This window comes from Anas acuta, chromosome 22 (genome assembly GCF_963932015.1).
Source record: "Anas acuta chromosome 22, bAnaAcu1.1, whole genome shotgun sequence".
NCBI lineage: Eukaryota > Metazoa > Chordata > Aves > Anseriformes > Anatidae > Anas > Anas acuta.
In genome coordinates this window covers 3,908,278-3,924,415 of record NC_089000.1, presented here as the reverse complement: position 1 = coordinate 3,924,415, position 16,138 = coordinate 3,908,278, and the positions used below count along the sequence as shown (strand labels likewise).

At 43.5% G+C, this 16,138-nt stretch overlaps 1 protein-coding gene across 2 annotated transcripts in view; it reads left to right on the top strand.

Annotated features, from left to right (window-relative positions):
- The window catches only part of PEX14 (peroxisomal biogenesis factor 14), a 77,456-nt gene extending 62,111 nt beyond the window's left edge, over positions 1-15,345 (top strand). For both annotated transcript variants that reach the window (XM_068658856.1, XM_068658857.1), the window contains 5 exons: positions 4,131-4,216; positions 6,615-6,717; positions 7,958-8,055; positions 10,972-11,063; positions 13,504-15,345. In XM_068658856.1, coding sequence (XP_068514957.1) covers positions 4,131-4,216; positions 6,615-6,717; positions 7,958-8,055; positions 10,972-11,063; positions 13,504-13,969 — 845 coding nt within the window. In that variant the 3' untranslated portion in view covers positions 13,970-15,345. The remainder of the gene's footprint in view (positions 1-4,130; positions 4,217-6,614; positions 6,718-7,957; positions 8,056-10,971; positions 11,064-13,503) is intronic.
- The last annotated feature ends 793 nt before the right edge of the window (positions 15,346-16,138 follow it).

The following is a 16,138-nucleotide window of genomic DNA, read 5'->3' as shown; positions in this document are numbered from 1 at the left end:
AGTTGATTTGTGGATGGGAACAAATTATTCTGAAAGAAGTGTTGAGATTATTGGCTGCATTTGCTTTTCCTAAAGAAGACATCTGAGTTTCTTGTGAAGCAGCATCTAATGTGCTGGAGTTTAAGTCTTGAAGACTAAACCGTTTTGGGTTTGATTTTTTTTTCTTCTGGTTATTGGCTTTTTGATTAGTTTTGACACCTTTAAACCACAAGACTAGAGAGAGAAAATTATGTTGGCAGAGGAAAAAAAAAAAGTGGGGGGGGAGAGAAAAGGTTGAGGAGGTGCTGTGCTGAAAAGCAGTGGCTAGTGGCTTGTGAAATGTAATTTCTCTCTGTCCCCCTTACACCAAGGTGTTGCTGCTTCATGTTTAAAATTTGTTAAAACAATGTGTTAGGAGTGCAGAAGTTTGGGATGGCTTCAGGACTATCTCAAGAGTTCATTCAGCAGGAAAGGAGTGGGTGATCCTGCCAGCAACTCCGGTGTAAGGTGTCCGCTCTTGTGAGTCAGAGCACTAAGCCCTACACACATCTTTTGATTTTATTTGCTTGACCTACTCCTGCTGTAGTCGACTGAGGCTGGTGTCATTTTGAAAGTTGCAGGAAATAACTTATACCTCTTAAATACTTCCTTTTGCAGAAATTGTACTGATGGTGTAGGTATTACTTAATATTCAAGTCTTTTGTTGGAAATAGCTGTTACCGCTGGGTTTGCCTTAAGTAACTTTTGGGGGAAAGAGAAAAGAATTCAGTTTTTAAAGTTTCTAGACATTGTATTTCAGCTTAATATTATCTCTACTATTTCTCCTCCCTGTTCTGGAGGAGTGATTCCTTCCCCACGGTTTGTACTTTTGCCAAGAGGTGTCAAAACTGCTTAAAAAAAAAAAAAAAAAAAAAGCTTAAAAAAAGCTTGAATTTGATTAATATAGAGAAACAAGACTTTGCCTGACTGATAATAAAACTGATAAATGACATTTGAATTACTTGTAGCGGTAATTTATTACATAAAATATCTTTTATTTGACATGCGATTAGTTGCTGGAAGCATCACTCAATCTGACTAGTTTAAACATGCTCTAAAATGAACCCCCAGTAAAAAAACAGGGCTGTCTGCTGTTGGCGTTATGAAATATACTAATCCAGCAGTGAGGACAAAAATCTGACTTTAAATATTTAAATGATTAATTGGGTTTATGTGTGTATATTTTTTGCCTTTCTAACCCTTGTAATTACATGCAAACTCGGGGGAGTTTCTGAGCTAGGTGTGCAAAGCTGCATGCTTATCATCCAGGTATTGTCTGTGCTCTAACCCATGGGGTTTATGGTACTTTGTGGAGATTTTACACCTGCGTAAAACAGAACTCCAAGGACTGATTTTCTTGCCATTTGGGTCTTCTTCTCTCCATGTGTCCACGTATCTTCTCCTGCCCCTGTGTCTTGAGGTGGGAGGAAGCTGTAAAATACATCCTGTTTCCTCCTACAGTTGAAAACAGAAACAAGAATTTGGACTCCTGTATTTTTTTCCCCAACTTCTTTGTATGGGTTTGCTGTTTGCTCTTGAAAAATCACCTCTTCTGGCCTCAGTTTCGATGGGTTTAAATGTGAGTGCCAGTGATGGCTGCTAGTGATGCACGAGGCCTAATTAATTGAGACCAGGAAACCTAATTCTGAGACAGATGGGGATCTTAAAAATAGTGAGTATTTGCTCTGGAGGTGCAATTTACAGTTGCTGTTGTGAGAATTAAATATACTTACAAAAAAAAAAAAAAGAAAAAAAACAGATTTACAGCTGGAGAAAACATCCATGTCACTTCTATCAGCATTTTGAGGGTCTCTGTATGTTTGTTATATCCCCCGTATGCAGCGTATCTTCTTCAGGAGGATTTCAGTACTTAAACTCAGGAGTATCTAGACTATTAGTGCTTTTTCATTTCTTCTGAATATTTTTTCAATTTAGAAGTGGGGAAATTGAGGATATGCAAAGTCAGCGTGAGCTGAGAAACTTCTAACCCCCCTCCACTGCAGACAAAAAAGAAGATTGAATGTGGATTTCAGGCAGAGCTGTGACATTCTTCCTAACATCGTAACGTTGATGTGGTCAGCACAGAGCCTTTACTGTGTCCCTCACTCAGTTTTCCTCTCCACCCCCCTCACTTTTTTTTTGCCACAAGACAGAATTATTTCACACATCTCTAAAACGAGTAAAATGGCATTTCGGCTTCTTGCCTTTATAGACTCTCTGAACTTTAGGAAAGATCATTCTGGTCCCTTTTCATTAATAATGAAAACCAGGGGGCAATAAAATGTTCTTAGCTCCAGCATTAGAGGAACGGAGGGAGAGATGAGTGAGGTGAAAGGGCAAAGCAGGCGGGGTGCTACAGGTGTCTCCCCATCCTGCTCAGAGGTCGTCGCGGCTGGGGACAGTCAGGGACAGCCACAGACTGCCATGGACAGGCCACAGCTGGACCCACCGACCCTCTGAGATTAATTAATCCTTTGCAATAGGCAGCTCAGCCTGGAGTTGCAGCGTCACAGAAAGATCCTTGAAGTTCAAGGCAGAGAATTGGACGTCCAGGAGAATTCGGGTACCAGAAACGAAGGTGGGAGCAGAGCAAGGAGGGGGAAGTGGGGTGGAGGACTGGGGTTTGCAGCAAGGCTAGCCAGGGATCATTTTCAATCCTGACATGTACACAGCCAGTTACTGCAGCTTAGCTGACGTGTTTTAACTCATTAAGTTAAAAAGTTATGATAATTTGATCATGTGCCTAAGCTCCAAAGCTGCAACCACAGCAACCCAAAATACTGCTGGTGACACTATTCCTGGGTTCTGGCAGAGCTGTTTTAATTTGTTCGGATTTCTAGCCAGCAGATAATCTGAGAACTGTATCCTGAGATGTAGCAAGAAGCTAGGGGTGCCAATATTTGAGTCAGTGTCTGTCTGTAGAGCCCGAGGGCTGGAATTAGGAATAACTGTTGCAATGAAATGCCTGTAGGAGACCTCTGCAACAAGAAAACTGACAATTGCAACAAGAAAACTGACAATTGGTTAACCAAGTGGAAAGGGGACAAGCTTCTAGGCATTTCGGCCAGTTAAACCCGAGTTAAAACTTGGAGAACAGAATGCATTTCCTAGACATCGTAGGTCCCATGTAGATTTGGGTCTGTCTGGTTGGAGACTGCACACCAGCCTCCCCCTCATCACTTCTGCCCACATCCTGCCACTGAACTTCAGGAAAGATCACTCTGCATCCCCGTTATTATTACAGAAACCCGGGGGCAGTACAAGATTCACCAAGGGAACTGCGAGGGAGGTGAAAGGATAAAGCTGGTGGAAAACTACAGGTGTCTTCTAATTCTGCTCGGAGGAGCAGCCCGTGCCATATCTTTGCTCTGCTCTGTTGAGTCTCTAAGCTTCTGTGCAGAATTGTGTGTTAAATATCTCAATCCTTTCTCTTCTCCTTTACCTCTCTCTCTGTAGATATTTAATTGCATATTTTTTCTTTGCTGTTTGTATGTGCTTTGGTCCCTATTTGTAATTCAGGCTTGAAAGACACTGGATCGTTCCTTATTGAAACAGTCTGTAATTGCTGACACAGCCTTCATAAACCCATTTATTGCCCTGATAGATTTCTCTTTTTCCTCTAAACGCTTCCCTCTTTCTTTTTCCTGCACTCTTCTGAGTCTCTGGTTTTGTCCCCATTTAAAAGAATTACACTAATGAAGAGTAATTGGTATTCAAGTAATGAGTTAACCTGAGCTAGCACTCAACACCATAGTTGTCTGGGGGGAGTGTGGAGTGCCTTCTGTAAGGCAAGAGTAGAGAAAAACAGCTGGATGGAACTTTGTTAATTGCTGACGTGATTTGTCTCCCTTTGACACCTTGAGCAAGGCCAGTATCGATGCTGGTCTGGACAGATGTTTTGATGTCTTAAGGACAGGAACCTGTACACCGTACCTGAAGTGCTACCAGCATCCAAATGCCCCTTGTTCGTTAAATCTGTGCCTGCTAAGAAACAGAAATGGCATTATTCTTTTTTTTTTTTTTCTCCGATAAAATAGGCATACCAGAGAACTAGTTGAAAATGTTATCACCTGCAGTTCTGACTATGGTTATTTCTTGATTTTGGCCTTTAGGTCCACCTGGCTCCAGATGGCGAGATTATGGGGCTTTGGCTATCATAATGGCAGGAATTGCCTTTGGCTTCCACCAGCTGTACAAGGTAATGTCTCCTTCACTACTCCAACACCATACTCTGTACTCTGAGAGAACGATGTTATTCTGCTTGTTTCCAAATGATCACATTGGTTCCAAGTTGGTCAAGCATCTCAGCTTGTACTGACACTGCCATTGGTGTATGTGAGAAATGTAGACACTTCACATGGAAATGCAGAGGCAAAAAATGGCAAGCAAACAAAACTAGTTTTCAGCAGTGTATCTCAAACTGCCAGAAACAAGGTCATTTGATTTGTGTATGTATATATTCATTTAATTTTTAAACTGGGCAAACTGAGGACAGGTCAGTAAAGGGATTTTCTCAGCATTGGCCAGCAGACGTTACTGTCACAGCCATAGTCTAATAGTTTGTACACTGCTGATCCTGCACCATGGATTAGCAAGGAGTTGTCTTTGACTGATGAGAAGGCTGAAAAGAAGGTGCTAATGTCTAGCTCTACCATGCATCCACCCAGTTCTACTCCAGTGTGCTTAGAGCTAGGGAGAGCAAGCGCGTGTTTGCTTGTGTACTGTAGAGACAGTAGCCTCTTCTTATTTCTTGAGCAGTGTTCCTCTGATTGAACATACTCTCTTCACTCTAAATTTGCTTTCCAATACTGTGGTAAGTGACATTAGATAATCCTACTGCCTTTTGTAGTAAAATCTATTTTACAAATCAAGTGCTGACCTTCTTTTCTAAAACTACTTTTCTTGTTCCATTCTACCGTTAATTTCCTGGGTAAGAGAGGGAGGCCAGATTTAGCAACTTGTTCCATCTATGCAAGTAAAATTACATGACTTAGAGGATGGCTCCTTTGAAGCTATGTTATCCCCTTGTTTTTTATATGAAAGCAGTGATGCCAACCTTGCTGATCTTTTCATTCTTGCAAAGAATGGTGAGGCTGATCAGTGTCCAGAGAAATGTGGAGACAACAGCTGCTGGGCCTTGCAAACCTTAACACGTTGCTGTTACTGAATGACACACCTCTAACACATATTGATGGTTTACATAAAAATTTTGGTGTAATGTCACTGATGCTCTTAATACATCTTACTGCTGTATTCTTTGTTTACAGATCTTGCTCTGCTGTCTATCCAAACCTCGTAAGACATATTGTGTGCCTAACAGAGACCCATATTCTTTTATAGGAGTAAGAAATCTCTGGAGACAGTTGATAAATTCCCTCTGCCCTCCGTGGCATTTTGAGGGAGTTTGCAAATAGTGATTTCTAAATGAAAGATAGGATGCTAGGATAAGACTTAGTTGTCCATGTGTGTTCTGTAAGGACTAAAAGAGAACTGCTTATGAAAGTCATCAAAAGCTATTTGGTTTTCAGAATGTCTGAGTGTAAACATATGTGCATACATATGCTTTGTGAGGGTAAGAGCTGTGTACAGCGACAGTGAAATCTTAAACCAATGCTATTAAGTGTAAAAGAGAGCTGTCCCACACATGTCAGTTTGGATAATCAGCTCTGTCTCAGAAACGGTTCTGTATGTATGCCCCTACAGTGTGTGTACATGCAGCAAAAGCCAGGATGAAGAATTGATAGGCACTATCAGAGTTGTTTCCACATCCTAGACCATCCTTCTCTCACTCTTCTTCACCTGCCATGTTGCACTTGGATGTGTTCATCTTAGAGTGCATAAACAATTCCTGTGCGCAGTGCTGCAGAAGGATCTATGGCTGTTAGGGGACAGTTGGGACCTAATAGATGAAGACAAGCCTCTGCAGGGGCAGAATAATGTAGATTTCATGGCTGTGTACAGGGTCAGGGAGCTGCCTTGCTTCCTGTAGTAGCTTCTCCCTTTCTTTTACTCTCTTTCCATAGTTCTTTCATACTAACTCTGCTCCATTTCCTTTTTCTACAGATCCCTCTTTCTCCAGATCTCTGATTTTCCCTCTGCAACTCTAACCCTCCTAACACCAGGGTTCACAAGGTTTTATAACAACTCTCATTCCCTCTCTTATGCTTCCTCTGTCCTTTTCAGGGCCTTTCCCCTTTTCCCCCAACTTCTGCATTTCTTATCTTGTTGATGGAGCTCAAAATATTGTTCAACATCAGTGTGTTCACGTTTGAGAACAGGAAATCTGAAGTCTGAATCTGACATCTATATGTCATCGATGTTTCTCTGGAGTGAGAGCCGTCCCAGGAAACCTTAAACAGAGTCAGGAACTGTTTTTCAGCACCCCCAAAAATATACCCACAAGTCTTCCATCTTCTCTTCAGCAGCTTCTTTTAATACCTAGATTAGGAAGAATTTCTTTTCTCAGCCAGGTTTGTGGATAAATAATCTATGGCTCTGTGATAAAGATGGGGTTTGGGTGGTGGACTTTGAGGAAGATTAGAGAGACCGCTTTGCATATCCCTGTTTTGTAAAAAAAGTTTATGTCCTCCACGCAGAAATACCTGCTCCCTCTCATCATGGGAGGCAAAGAAGATAGGAAACAACTTCAGAGGATTGAGTCAAACATTGCCGAGATGAGTGGCAGTGTGACACAGACAGGTAAAGATTAATGACTCCATCAATTCACCCCTCAAAGCCCTTCTCCCTGCATCCTCCATTCTGCCAAGACCCCCACCCTCTTCTTTCCCTCCATCTCCACTTTATGTGGTGACTTCATTTATCTGCTCTGAGAATCTGTTCACATTTGCAAATGAAGCCGCCGTCATTTCGGTTTAATTTGAAATTGCTTGTTTACTGTCGGCGCGGCCTCAATTAATTATGTTTTTACGGAAAGGCTCCCAACCTCAGAATATTAATAAGGGGAATAAAATGACAGCCTTTCGGAGGGCTGTAAAGTTCATTTTTAATTTCTGCTTCTCTGATGTTTTCAGGGGCTTTTTTGTGGTGTTTTCCCCCCACCTTCCATCTGAAAATCCAAGGCAGGGTCAGGAAAGTCTGTAATTACTGTGCCTCCCTGACCTTAGCCACCTTCTCTGTTATTGACTCTATAGGGTGCTTGTTCATTACCCAATGCCCTAATGATGGTCTGGATTAGCTGTTACCTGTCACACCAATAGAGCTTTTATTTTATTTTATCAGCTTGTTTACTGCCTGGAAGCTTTGGATAAAGTACCAAAGTAGAAAAAGTTCTCCTGCAGCTGGAATTGAAGTCCAACAGTTGATCTTCAGTGTTTGCTGGGGTGGAGGAGGGAAATACTGGGTTTTCTTTCGAAATACAAGAGAAGATGCACGAAGTATATGGTGGGATGGAAAAAAGCTGATTTTCAGCAGTGTTTGTAAACGTGTTGGGGGTGAAGGAGCTGGTGAGTTCAGGGCAGGAGGCTGCTAATTACACTTTTTAGTGGAGGGCAAGAAGACAAGCATCTTTCATTTCTCATGATACCCTAAGGTCAGCCCTGAGACCAGCCTCTTTCCAGGTTGGAGCTAGCCCCAGAGTTTGCCTGTGTGAGGCCCAAGGTAGATAAATGATACAAACATTGTATAAGTTCAGGGAGATGTACAAATCATAAACCAATATAATTAGAAGGGAGAGGTTTTGGACGGATATACTGTGCTCTATAGACATCTATACAATGGAAAGATAAACTAGAAATACTGGAGGTTAGATGCAGTGCAGGTAGATTACCCGTAGTGCAGATAAATCATATGGATTAAAGCGAGCAGGCGGGCGTAGATAAATTAGATATAGTAGGAATAGAGGCATCTTTGTAGCTAGACAGCAGAAAGGACGTGTGTGCATGTATCTCAGTTTAACACTCTCCTGCTTTTTCCCTCACAGTGACTCAGTTACAGAAGACTTTAGCAGCTGTCCAGGAATCGCTAATCCAGCAACAACAGAAAATCCAGGAGCTCACCCAAGAACTGGCTGCTTCTAAGGTATCAAACTCCAGCTCCTCACCTTCAGAACATCACCATCTGTAGAAGATGCATGTCTTCCTTTGTGTCCACATGAAAAGCACTTTATTAGGTTCACAGTCCAGCCTTCATCTCTGTCATGTCCCCCACCAGTTTCTCTGCATTTGACATTTCCATAGGCTGGCTGTTTAAAGCACTGGATGTTAATTGGGTACCCAGTGACATATCTGACTTCTAAGAGGGCTTTATTATATGGCTTTGCGTGCAGCATTTGTGTCTGAGGCCTTAGACCTGTTCTCAGCTCTGTAACTTCTGAGATGCAATTGAAATGAAATAATTGTCCTGTTAGTCCAGTGACCAAAAGAGGTGTAAAGGCCAGATGTGCGTTTTTTTTCTTTCTGAAAATATGTAATTTTACATGTTTATGTATCTCCTTTGTATTTTGATTCAAAACAATGGCTTAACTCCTGTTCAGGTACTTTTTGTTTCTGAAGTACTTGGCAGCTAAGCATTCTGTCAGTCAGTAGGTGTTAGTTACATGTGGGACGGGATGGATTTGAACCAGTCACAAAGAGATGATGTCTTCCTTTCACTCACAAATTTGGAATTATTCAGGTTCCAGACATCTTTCAGTACTCTTAGTACAGGGAGAGAATTTTCTTTCTACTGTTAAATCCCCTACACATACCTTGTGATCTACCTGCAGCATGAGAAGTTGTCTTCTCCCCATACCTATACTTCAATCTCATAGAAACCCTTTGATGGTGTGTAACTGGTGGGCCACAGCTGACTCTGTGGTGTGCACACTGTACAGTAGGAATCCCTCAGTGGCACAGCTGTAAACCCAACCATGAAAGCCAGTTTATGGTCACAACACTCCACTTCAATTTTCCTTGGGAACTGTGGCCTGTCGGTGGCCTGGAGCCAGTCCGGAAATTGGAAAACTGTTTTCAGGTCGTAAGTGTTAAGATTAAGGCCACATGTTGAGCTTTAAGAAGGGAAAAGGGCATAAGAGTCTTGGTGGTTTAGAGAGTCTTAAAGTTTTTCCTCCCCCCTCTCCACCCCCTGCACTGAAATGGTAGCACACATTGTTATGATATCTAAACCTCATGTGTACAAAGAAAAACTTGGGCAACCCCACAAACCAAAGAATAAAAGCTGTGTTTTCTCAGCTGTAATGTAAGTTTTTATATCTGCTTTTCAAACTCCTACTGGCATGCTGTAAAAAATTAAAAAGAGGGACTTTAAGTAATTAAAAAACGTACATAAAAATTCAAGGCTTGAATTTTCTACAACTGTTTTTTAAAGAGACTGGCTAAAAAGCCCCAGATGTCAGATTTTATTTCTAAATCCTAGGCATCTGGCACCATATGTGTTTTGGAAATTTGAGTCCTTTGCAGGCCAGTGAGTGGAAATCACTCCCTTGTTAATGTGCTGCTGTAGCTTTCAAGGTCTTGGAGAGCCAGAACAGTGGCTCCTGGATTCTTGCTGTCTGAGGGCTGGGAGTGTGAATCCCAGGGGAACGCATCTGTGTATATCACAGCTACTACAGGCTGAGCCTCTCCCAGCTCACTGGGTTCACAGCCCAGAAGTCACTGTGAGGAGTGCTGGCTCTGAAGGTGTTCAGGGCTGTTCAGCACTAGCTGAAGTCTGGTTGAGGAGTGAGTAGGAGCAACCAATCCTGGCTACGTCTAGGAGGAGCTGGCAAGGAGGAGTTTTTTGTTATTCCAGTCCTGGCTTCCTTCATTGGGGAATTTACTAAGAGTATCTCTGGAGAGATGCTCGTGAATGGATTCATTTGTAACGGCTTGTAGCAGAAATTACTATGGGAAGTGCTAGATGTGAGTGTTTTTTGGTCCCACACTCAGCCCATTGCTACAGGAGCTGCTGCAGTGGTAGGATGGGGTAACCACACCGTGATCTCTCTTTCAGAGTGCTGTTCCCATTTCTCAAGTTCCCAGAAGGGTTAAAAGAAAAATTGCCAAAAGTATTATCTGCAGCATGTTCTCTTCAGTTGTTACCTTACTCTAATTTCTGCCTGATATCCCATAGCAATTCTGATGCAGTGCTGACAGCAGCTGTACCAGGCTTCCAAGAGTTACTTATCTTTCCCCACCAAATTGCATTCATTGCTTTGAAATATCCGAGAGACAGTGCCTAGTCCAGCTGCTTCCTGGAGATACAATCTGGTAACTCAAGCATAGTTCTAATTGTTCAGATCTAGTGGGGAAAGTTTTTGGAGCTTTCAAGCATCACTTTATCAGTCCACCTCTAAACACCACAGAACGCAGATAGTCGACTTAATTTCATGATTTAGGAGAAATGAGTGAGTGGTTTTAAACCAGTTGCTGCTATTTGAGTTGCTAATATTTGAATCTGTTGCCTCAGCTAATTGCAGGCACAGGAGAGAGTAAAGGACCTGATTCAGTGCAACTCCCACTGCCTTTCAGGATCCTAGTTCTTATCTAAAAATCATTCCATAGGTCAATGGCAAATAATTTGGTTTATGTCTTTGTGTATTCTTCTCTGTTTGACATACTGGAGGAAAACATGCTGTGCAGAGCTTGCTTTGTCTGAATTCTCACAACTGCTGGCTGCTTTCTAAAGGAAAAAGAAAGGTCCCCTTGAGATGCTTCAGCAATGGTTGTTGGAAACAAGATTAATTAGTCCTCTAACCTGAAAGCAAATATTTGAATTGTCTGAGCACCTTGAAACAATTTTTATTTCTGGTTATTGTGGGGATCCATCCAGGTCCGCCTTCATTGTGGAAGTTGGTTTGCTCAGATCTAAGATTTTAAGTGATAGAGCTTATGTATGTTAGCCCCAGCTTGAGATTCCCAAATGGGAGGAGAGGTAAGATGAGATAGAAAAATTGACATTTGTGAGCTATTTCCCAGTTCATGCTTTGATCTTTACACCTTCTTTTCCATGTTATAGGCAACAACTTCCACCAACTGGATTCTGGAGTCACAGAATATTAATGAACTGAAATCTGAGATCTACTCGTTAAAAGGACTCCTCCTGAACCGGTATGGACAGAATATGTTGATGGAAGATGGTTGTGTGGGGAAGGGTTGCTTTCTGGGATTCTCTTAGTCATAGAGAGGAAAGACATTTCCAACAGGAACTAGCTCTATATCCTGTTATTGCTATTTTAATAATACCACTTTGCACTCTGCTACACTTTCTATTTGCAGGTCTCAGAATGTTTTTCAAATTTGCCTTAAATCACAGAGCGCTTTGGGCAATTAATAATTAATAAGATTTTTCCCTTTTGTTTGCAATAGAGGAATTCTCTGCCTTTCACCACAGGGAGGATGCCTCTCACCTAGTTTGTGCTGTTGGCTACACGTGAGCTGCCCTCCTCCGTTCTGTTATGGAGAGAGAACCACTGGTGGATACCGTTCCTCTGCCCCATTCATGGTTAGGGCACAACCAGGATAAATTGCACTTTAGCAGAGCCTTTTTCTCTCCATTGGCTAGCTCAGATGTAGACATCTTACACTGTACAAGTCTGAAATGAGGTGATAGAAATCTCAGCCTGTGGGACAGTCCTAAGGATCTCAGTTTTTGAGGAAATCCTTTGTTTTCTAAAACCAGTACTTAAGAGTTTATTAAGCCTTTCAGTTTTTGATCCTTTCACTCCAATATGACTCCCTTACCTCCTTCCACATGCAACTAAGTCTTCTCAAATCATCTTTTTCCTCAGAGATGGACTTCAAAGACCAATCTCTGATTGGACTAGACATACTCTGAATCTCAGCAAGAATGCTTTTCAGAAGTCTGAAGAGTGTATTGGCTTTAATAGTCTTTTAAATTCTTGCCACACCTCCTGTTCCCACCAGCAGTCACAGCAGAAAGCTGTGGAGGACTGGGGACACATACTAAGTTACTGTCTGTTAAGTTGGGTCACAGTGGCACCACTGCTGGGAGAGAGCACTAGTTAATGACATCTCTTCAGCAACAGGAAGGTTGCCCAGAGATTACAGACCCGGTCTTCTTTCTTAGGCCTCTGCTTGTCAGGCTGGATGAATAGGAAGCAAAGAGGCTTACCTGTCCCTTGGTCTGCCTGTCAAGGAGGGTTCCCTCTTTGATTTATACATTTGGCACAAAGTCTTTCTGCCGTCTGCTGATGGCCACCAGCAGAGGAGAAGTGGCTTTCCAGAATGGGCAAGGGTGAGGGCTGTCTGCCATTAGGGAAAAATCACTTTTATGCAACTGGGGTGTAGGTACTTTAGGGAAAGCAAACTTTGCTGTTGTTTTTTTAACAAAAAGGCTAATGTTTCTGCAGTGAGGAGGCAGCAGCAACACTGGAGCCAAGAAAGTCTCCAGACTGAATTTGCTGATTGCATTTATGATACTGGTTTGAATAATGCAGGCATTAGCTTATTGCACTCTCAGGAGATGGAGGTTAGATCAGCAGAGTTCTTCCATGACTAGTGGTGGCAGTGGGAAGAGGAAGGTGAGTGCAACTGCTGTTCCTAGGTCAGTCTGTGGAAATGGACCCTGTTGTGTTCAAGGACTCCCTGTAGGAGAACAGACAGCTTTGGTCTGCTCTGCTCTCGCCCATGGCACTGCCAGTTCACCTGAGTGCCATGAGAACGCCCTGTCACAGATCATCCTTTTCAGAGGGGGATCTGATATCTCTTCATACTCCCACTTTCCATGTTACAAAAGCAAGGACACATAGGGAGCACCAGAGCAGACAAGCCTTTTTGCTGTACTCTTCGTTATGGATCACTTTCTGAGGGTACCAGGGCTCCCCATTGCACTTACATTTGTCCTGTTTAGTATTTACATTCTCATTTCAGAGCTGGGATTAGCTTGGCACTATCAAATCCTTAAAGCCCACCTGGAGAGGACTCACTGAGGACAGAGCAGCTAGCTTCTCAGCTGGTGCAAGCCAGTACATCTCCATTCAAATCAGAGAAGCTGAACCAGTTTGCAACAGCCAGGATCTGGCCCAAACATGTAAAGTGCATGCTGGGACTAGGAGATAGGCTCTGGATTGTAATGAGCCAGCGTGCAATAGCTGTGTATCACAGTGGAGGCAAGAGCCAGGTGGTGAAATTTCTTGGCTCAGGTACCAGGAGCTGATGTCTCTGACTTCTTGCTCCAGTGGGAATTTTCCTTACCAATTAATTAGTGATTGTTTTAAAAGGGACACTCATGTCTTTCCAGAGGCAGCATTCCTGAGTGCTAACTTACTCTGTGAAATTGGCCGAACCAGATCATTTTAGTACTTCAGATTACTGGTGTGTAGCCTCAATTACTGGGTAAAACACTTTGAGCTTCTGCCTGAAGAAGTGGCCTTGTTCTTGTTCACTTGTGACAAAGGAGACTTGAAGTTTCAGTCCTGCTTTACGTGATTTCCCCATTACAAATACCATTCTCTCCAATGATAACCCCTCAGTGTTTTTAATAAAAGCCCCTTTCTCTCCTTTTCTTCCTCCCTTTCTCTCCCCCAAGGAGACAATTCCCTCCCTCCCCTTCGGCTCCTAAGATCCCGTCGTGGCAGATCCCAGTGAAGCCAAGCTCGCCCTCCAACCCTGCTGTTGCCAACCACAACAGCAGCAGCGACATCTCACCCGTCAGCAACGAGTCCACCACCTCCTCACCGGTCAAGGAGAACCACAGCCCGGAGGGTTCCAAGGTCAGCTGCCATCTGCTGAGCGCCGAGGAAGGCAACAAGGCGGTGATCGATGTCAAGAGCCAAGTGCGGATGGAGGTGCAAGGCGAGGAGGAGAAAAGGGAAAACAAAAGGAATGAAGAGGAGGAAGAGGATGATGAGGATGATGATGTGAGCCACGTGGATGAGGAGGAATGTCTGGGTGTCCAGACTGAGGACCGGAGAGGAGGGGATGGGCAGATTAATGAGCAAGTGGAAAAGCTACGAAGACCTGAGGGGGCCAGCAATGAGAACGAGATTGACTAAAGCACCCTGGCTTTTGCTGATGCTGCTGTACATCTTCCCTAGCCTCCTGCACTGTCCCCGGTGCCTCTCCCATTTTGTGGAGTGCCACCATCCCTTCCAGTGATTCTTCCATGATTGACCTTGAGTAGGGTCATGATTGCCCGGTGAATAAGGTGGGCCCTGTTTCACCACAAGGCTGTGCAGCGTTGCAGTGGCTTCTTCTCCCCTCCCAGACCTACCTTCTCCCCATGAGCTGGGGTCACTGCCTAGGCTGGAAGACCAGTCGCCTTACCATGCCCCACAACTACATAAGTCCCCTTACTAAAACTCTCAGCATCTCTCCTGAAGTGGTCAGCCTCTTTGCTGCATCCTAGAGCCCTTCCATTCAGTTTCAGAAACTTTTCTGTGCCGAGCTCTTTGATTTCACAAGTCTTTAATCCCCACATAATCCCCTAGGCAATTCTCACTGCTTCCCCAAATACCTGTTTTATTTCTCAAACTAATTGGTATTCTGTCACCAAAAAAGAACGGTTTAATCCTGAATTCCTCACCAGATCTCAGTCTCAGCCACCTTCTTCCAAGCCTTACGTCAAGTCTCAAATTTCTGAAACTACCTAGCATTTGAAAACACTAAATTTCTTGTGGGGTCCAAAGAACACTATTTCCACCCCACACACTCCCTTCCACTCTTCAAACTGGCCTCTTGCTTGGGACCAAGTCCAGGTTTCATGGCCACAGTAAAATGCATGAGAACAGGTGGCTTTGTTACTGATTGCTCCCCAGTAAAAGAAGGCTTTAAAAGATGACCCCACTCATCCCAATTACTACACTTCTTCCTCCAAAGAGAAGGAGCTCGCATCAGTTTTTGACATCTTACATTTTATTTATAGCTGCCCTGAATGAGATGATATCAGATGCTGAAATAATTGGTTAATTTTGAATTGTTGCAATGGTTCGTAGCTTGTTTTTCTCCTTAAATGAGGAGAAAACTTGTATTAAATGATCAGTTGAGACCTGCACCTACCCAGTGACAGGCACCTGCTTTAGCAAGGCAGTATTTACAGAAGAGAAAACAATTCCAGCTCTGAGGTACACCGCTGGCCCTTCTTGCCCAGTCCAGCCTTTTTTTTTTGCCCCATTGGGGCTATATACAAATTAAAACAGTGAACTTTAAAACCTCTCATTTGCAGCATTGTGTTCTCGGCTGTTAAAATGGTGGTGTCCAATTATATTATTCACTGCATCAGAGCCTCTTAGCGGAGCAATTCTTGTAACAACTGAGTCTCACTGTCCTCACCAAGCAAGCGTGCTCGTCTGTGTGATCATGTATAGATTCCAAATATAAAATACGATTGTATATAATTGTAATAAATATGAGTTACCACTATTTAACACCAGGCTGTTACTGGATTACTGTGGCTCTTTTTTGAGGGGAGAAATATGGAGAAATAATTTGTGCAGGGTGGTAAAGGGAGGGAAAAGGGGAGGTTACAGAAATTCAGTCCGTATAAAATGTTTTCTGATGGATGTTTGTGGTTGGCTTGCTTTCTAGCTGCTCCAGTCCTAGGTTATGTCAGCAGGAGGCAGTGTAGAGAATGGTGGAAGTGCATTATAAAGTACAGCACAAATAGCTCCAACACCACCGTAATTCTAGGTTGCCTCCGTTGTTGCAGAGGGCGAGATGATGGATGGATCACTGGTGAGTAAAACGCAGCTCCTCTGGTCCCCGTCCTCCCAGCAGGAGGCTCTGCAGGGTGCAGAATGCGGCGCAGCGCTCCCTTCCACCCTGGCAGCAGGAGGTGCTGAAGGCAGCGTGTGAGATATCCCATGGCCCCGAGGCTTATCTGCGGGCAGGGAATGCTGTGCCGGGTCCCATGACTGGTCTCTAACCCTGCCATGTCGGCGCAGAAGCCATTGAAAGAAGTGGTGTACAGCAGCTCCTCACTACTGCAGCCCCATCGTTGCTCAACAGAAGTGTTTGGCTCCCTCCTTAAAAATGAGGGATTTACTTGAATCCTGAGTATTTGGGTGTCTGGTGCAGAGTGACATTTTCCTGCTCAGGGGGAGTGAAAGGGACCTTCATATTACTGTATTTAGACCTGCTGCTGAATGTGATGATTTCTCATTCCTTAAATGGACGAATATCTTCCCCAGGAGTGAGTGAGTGTGTGTGTGTGTCTCCCGCTCCCT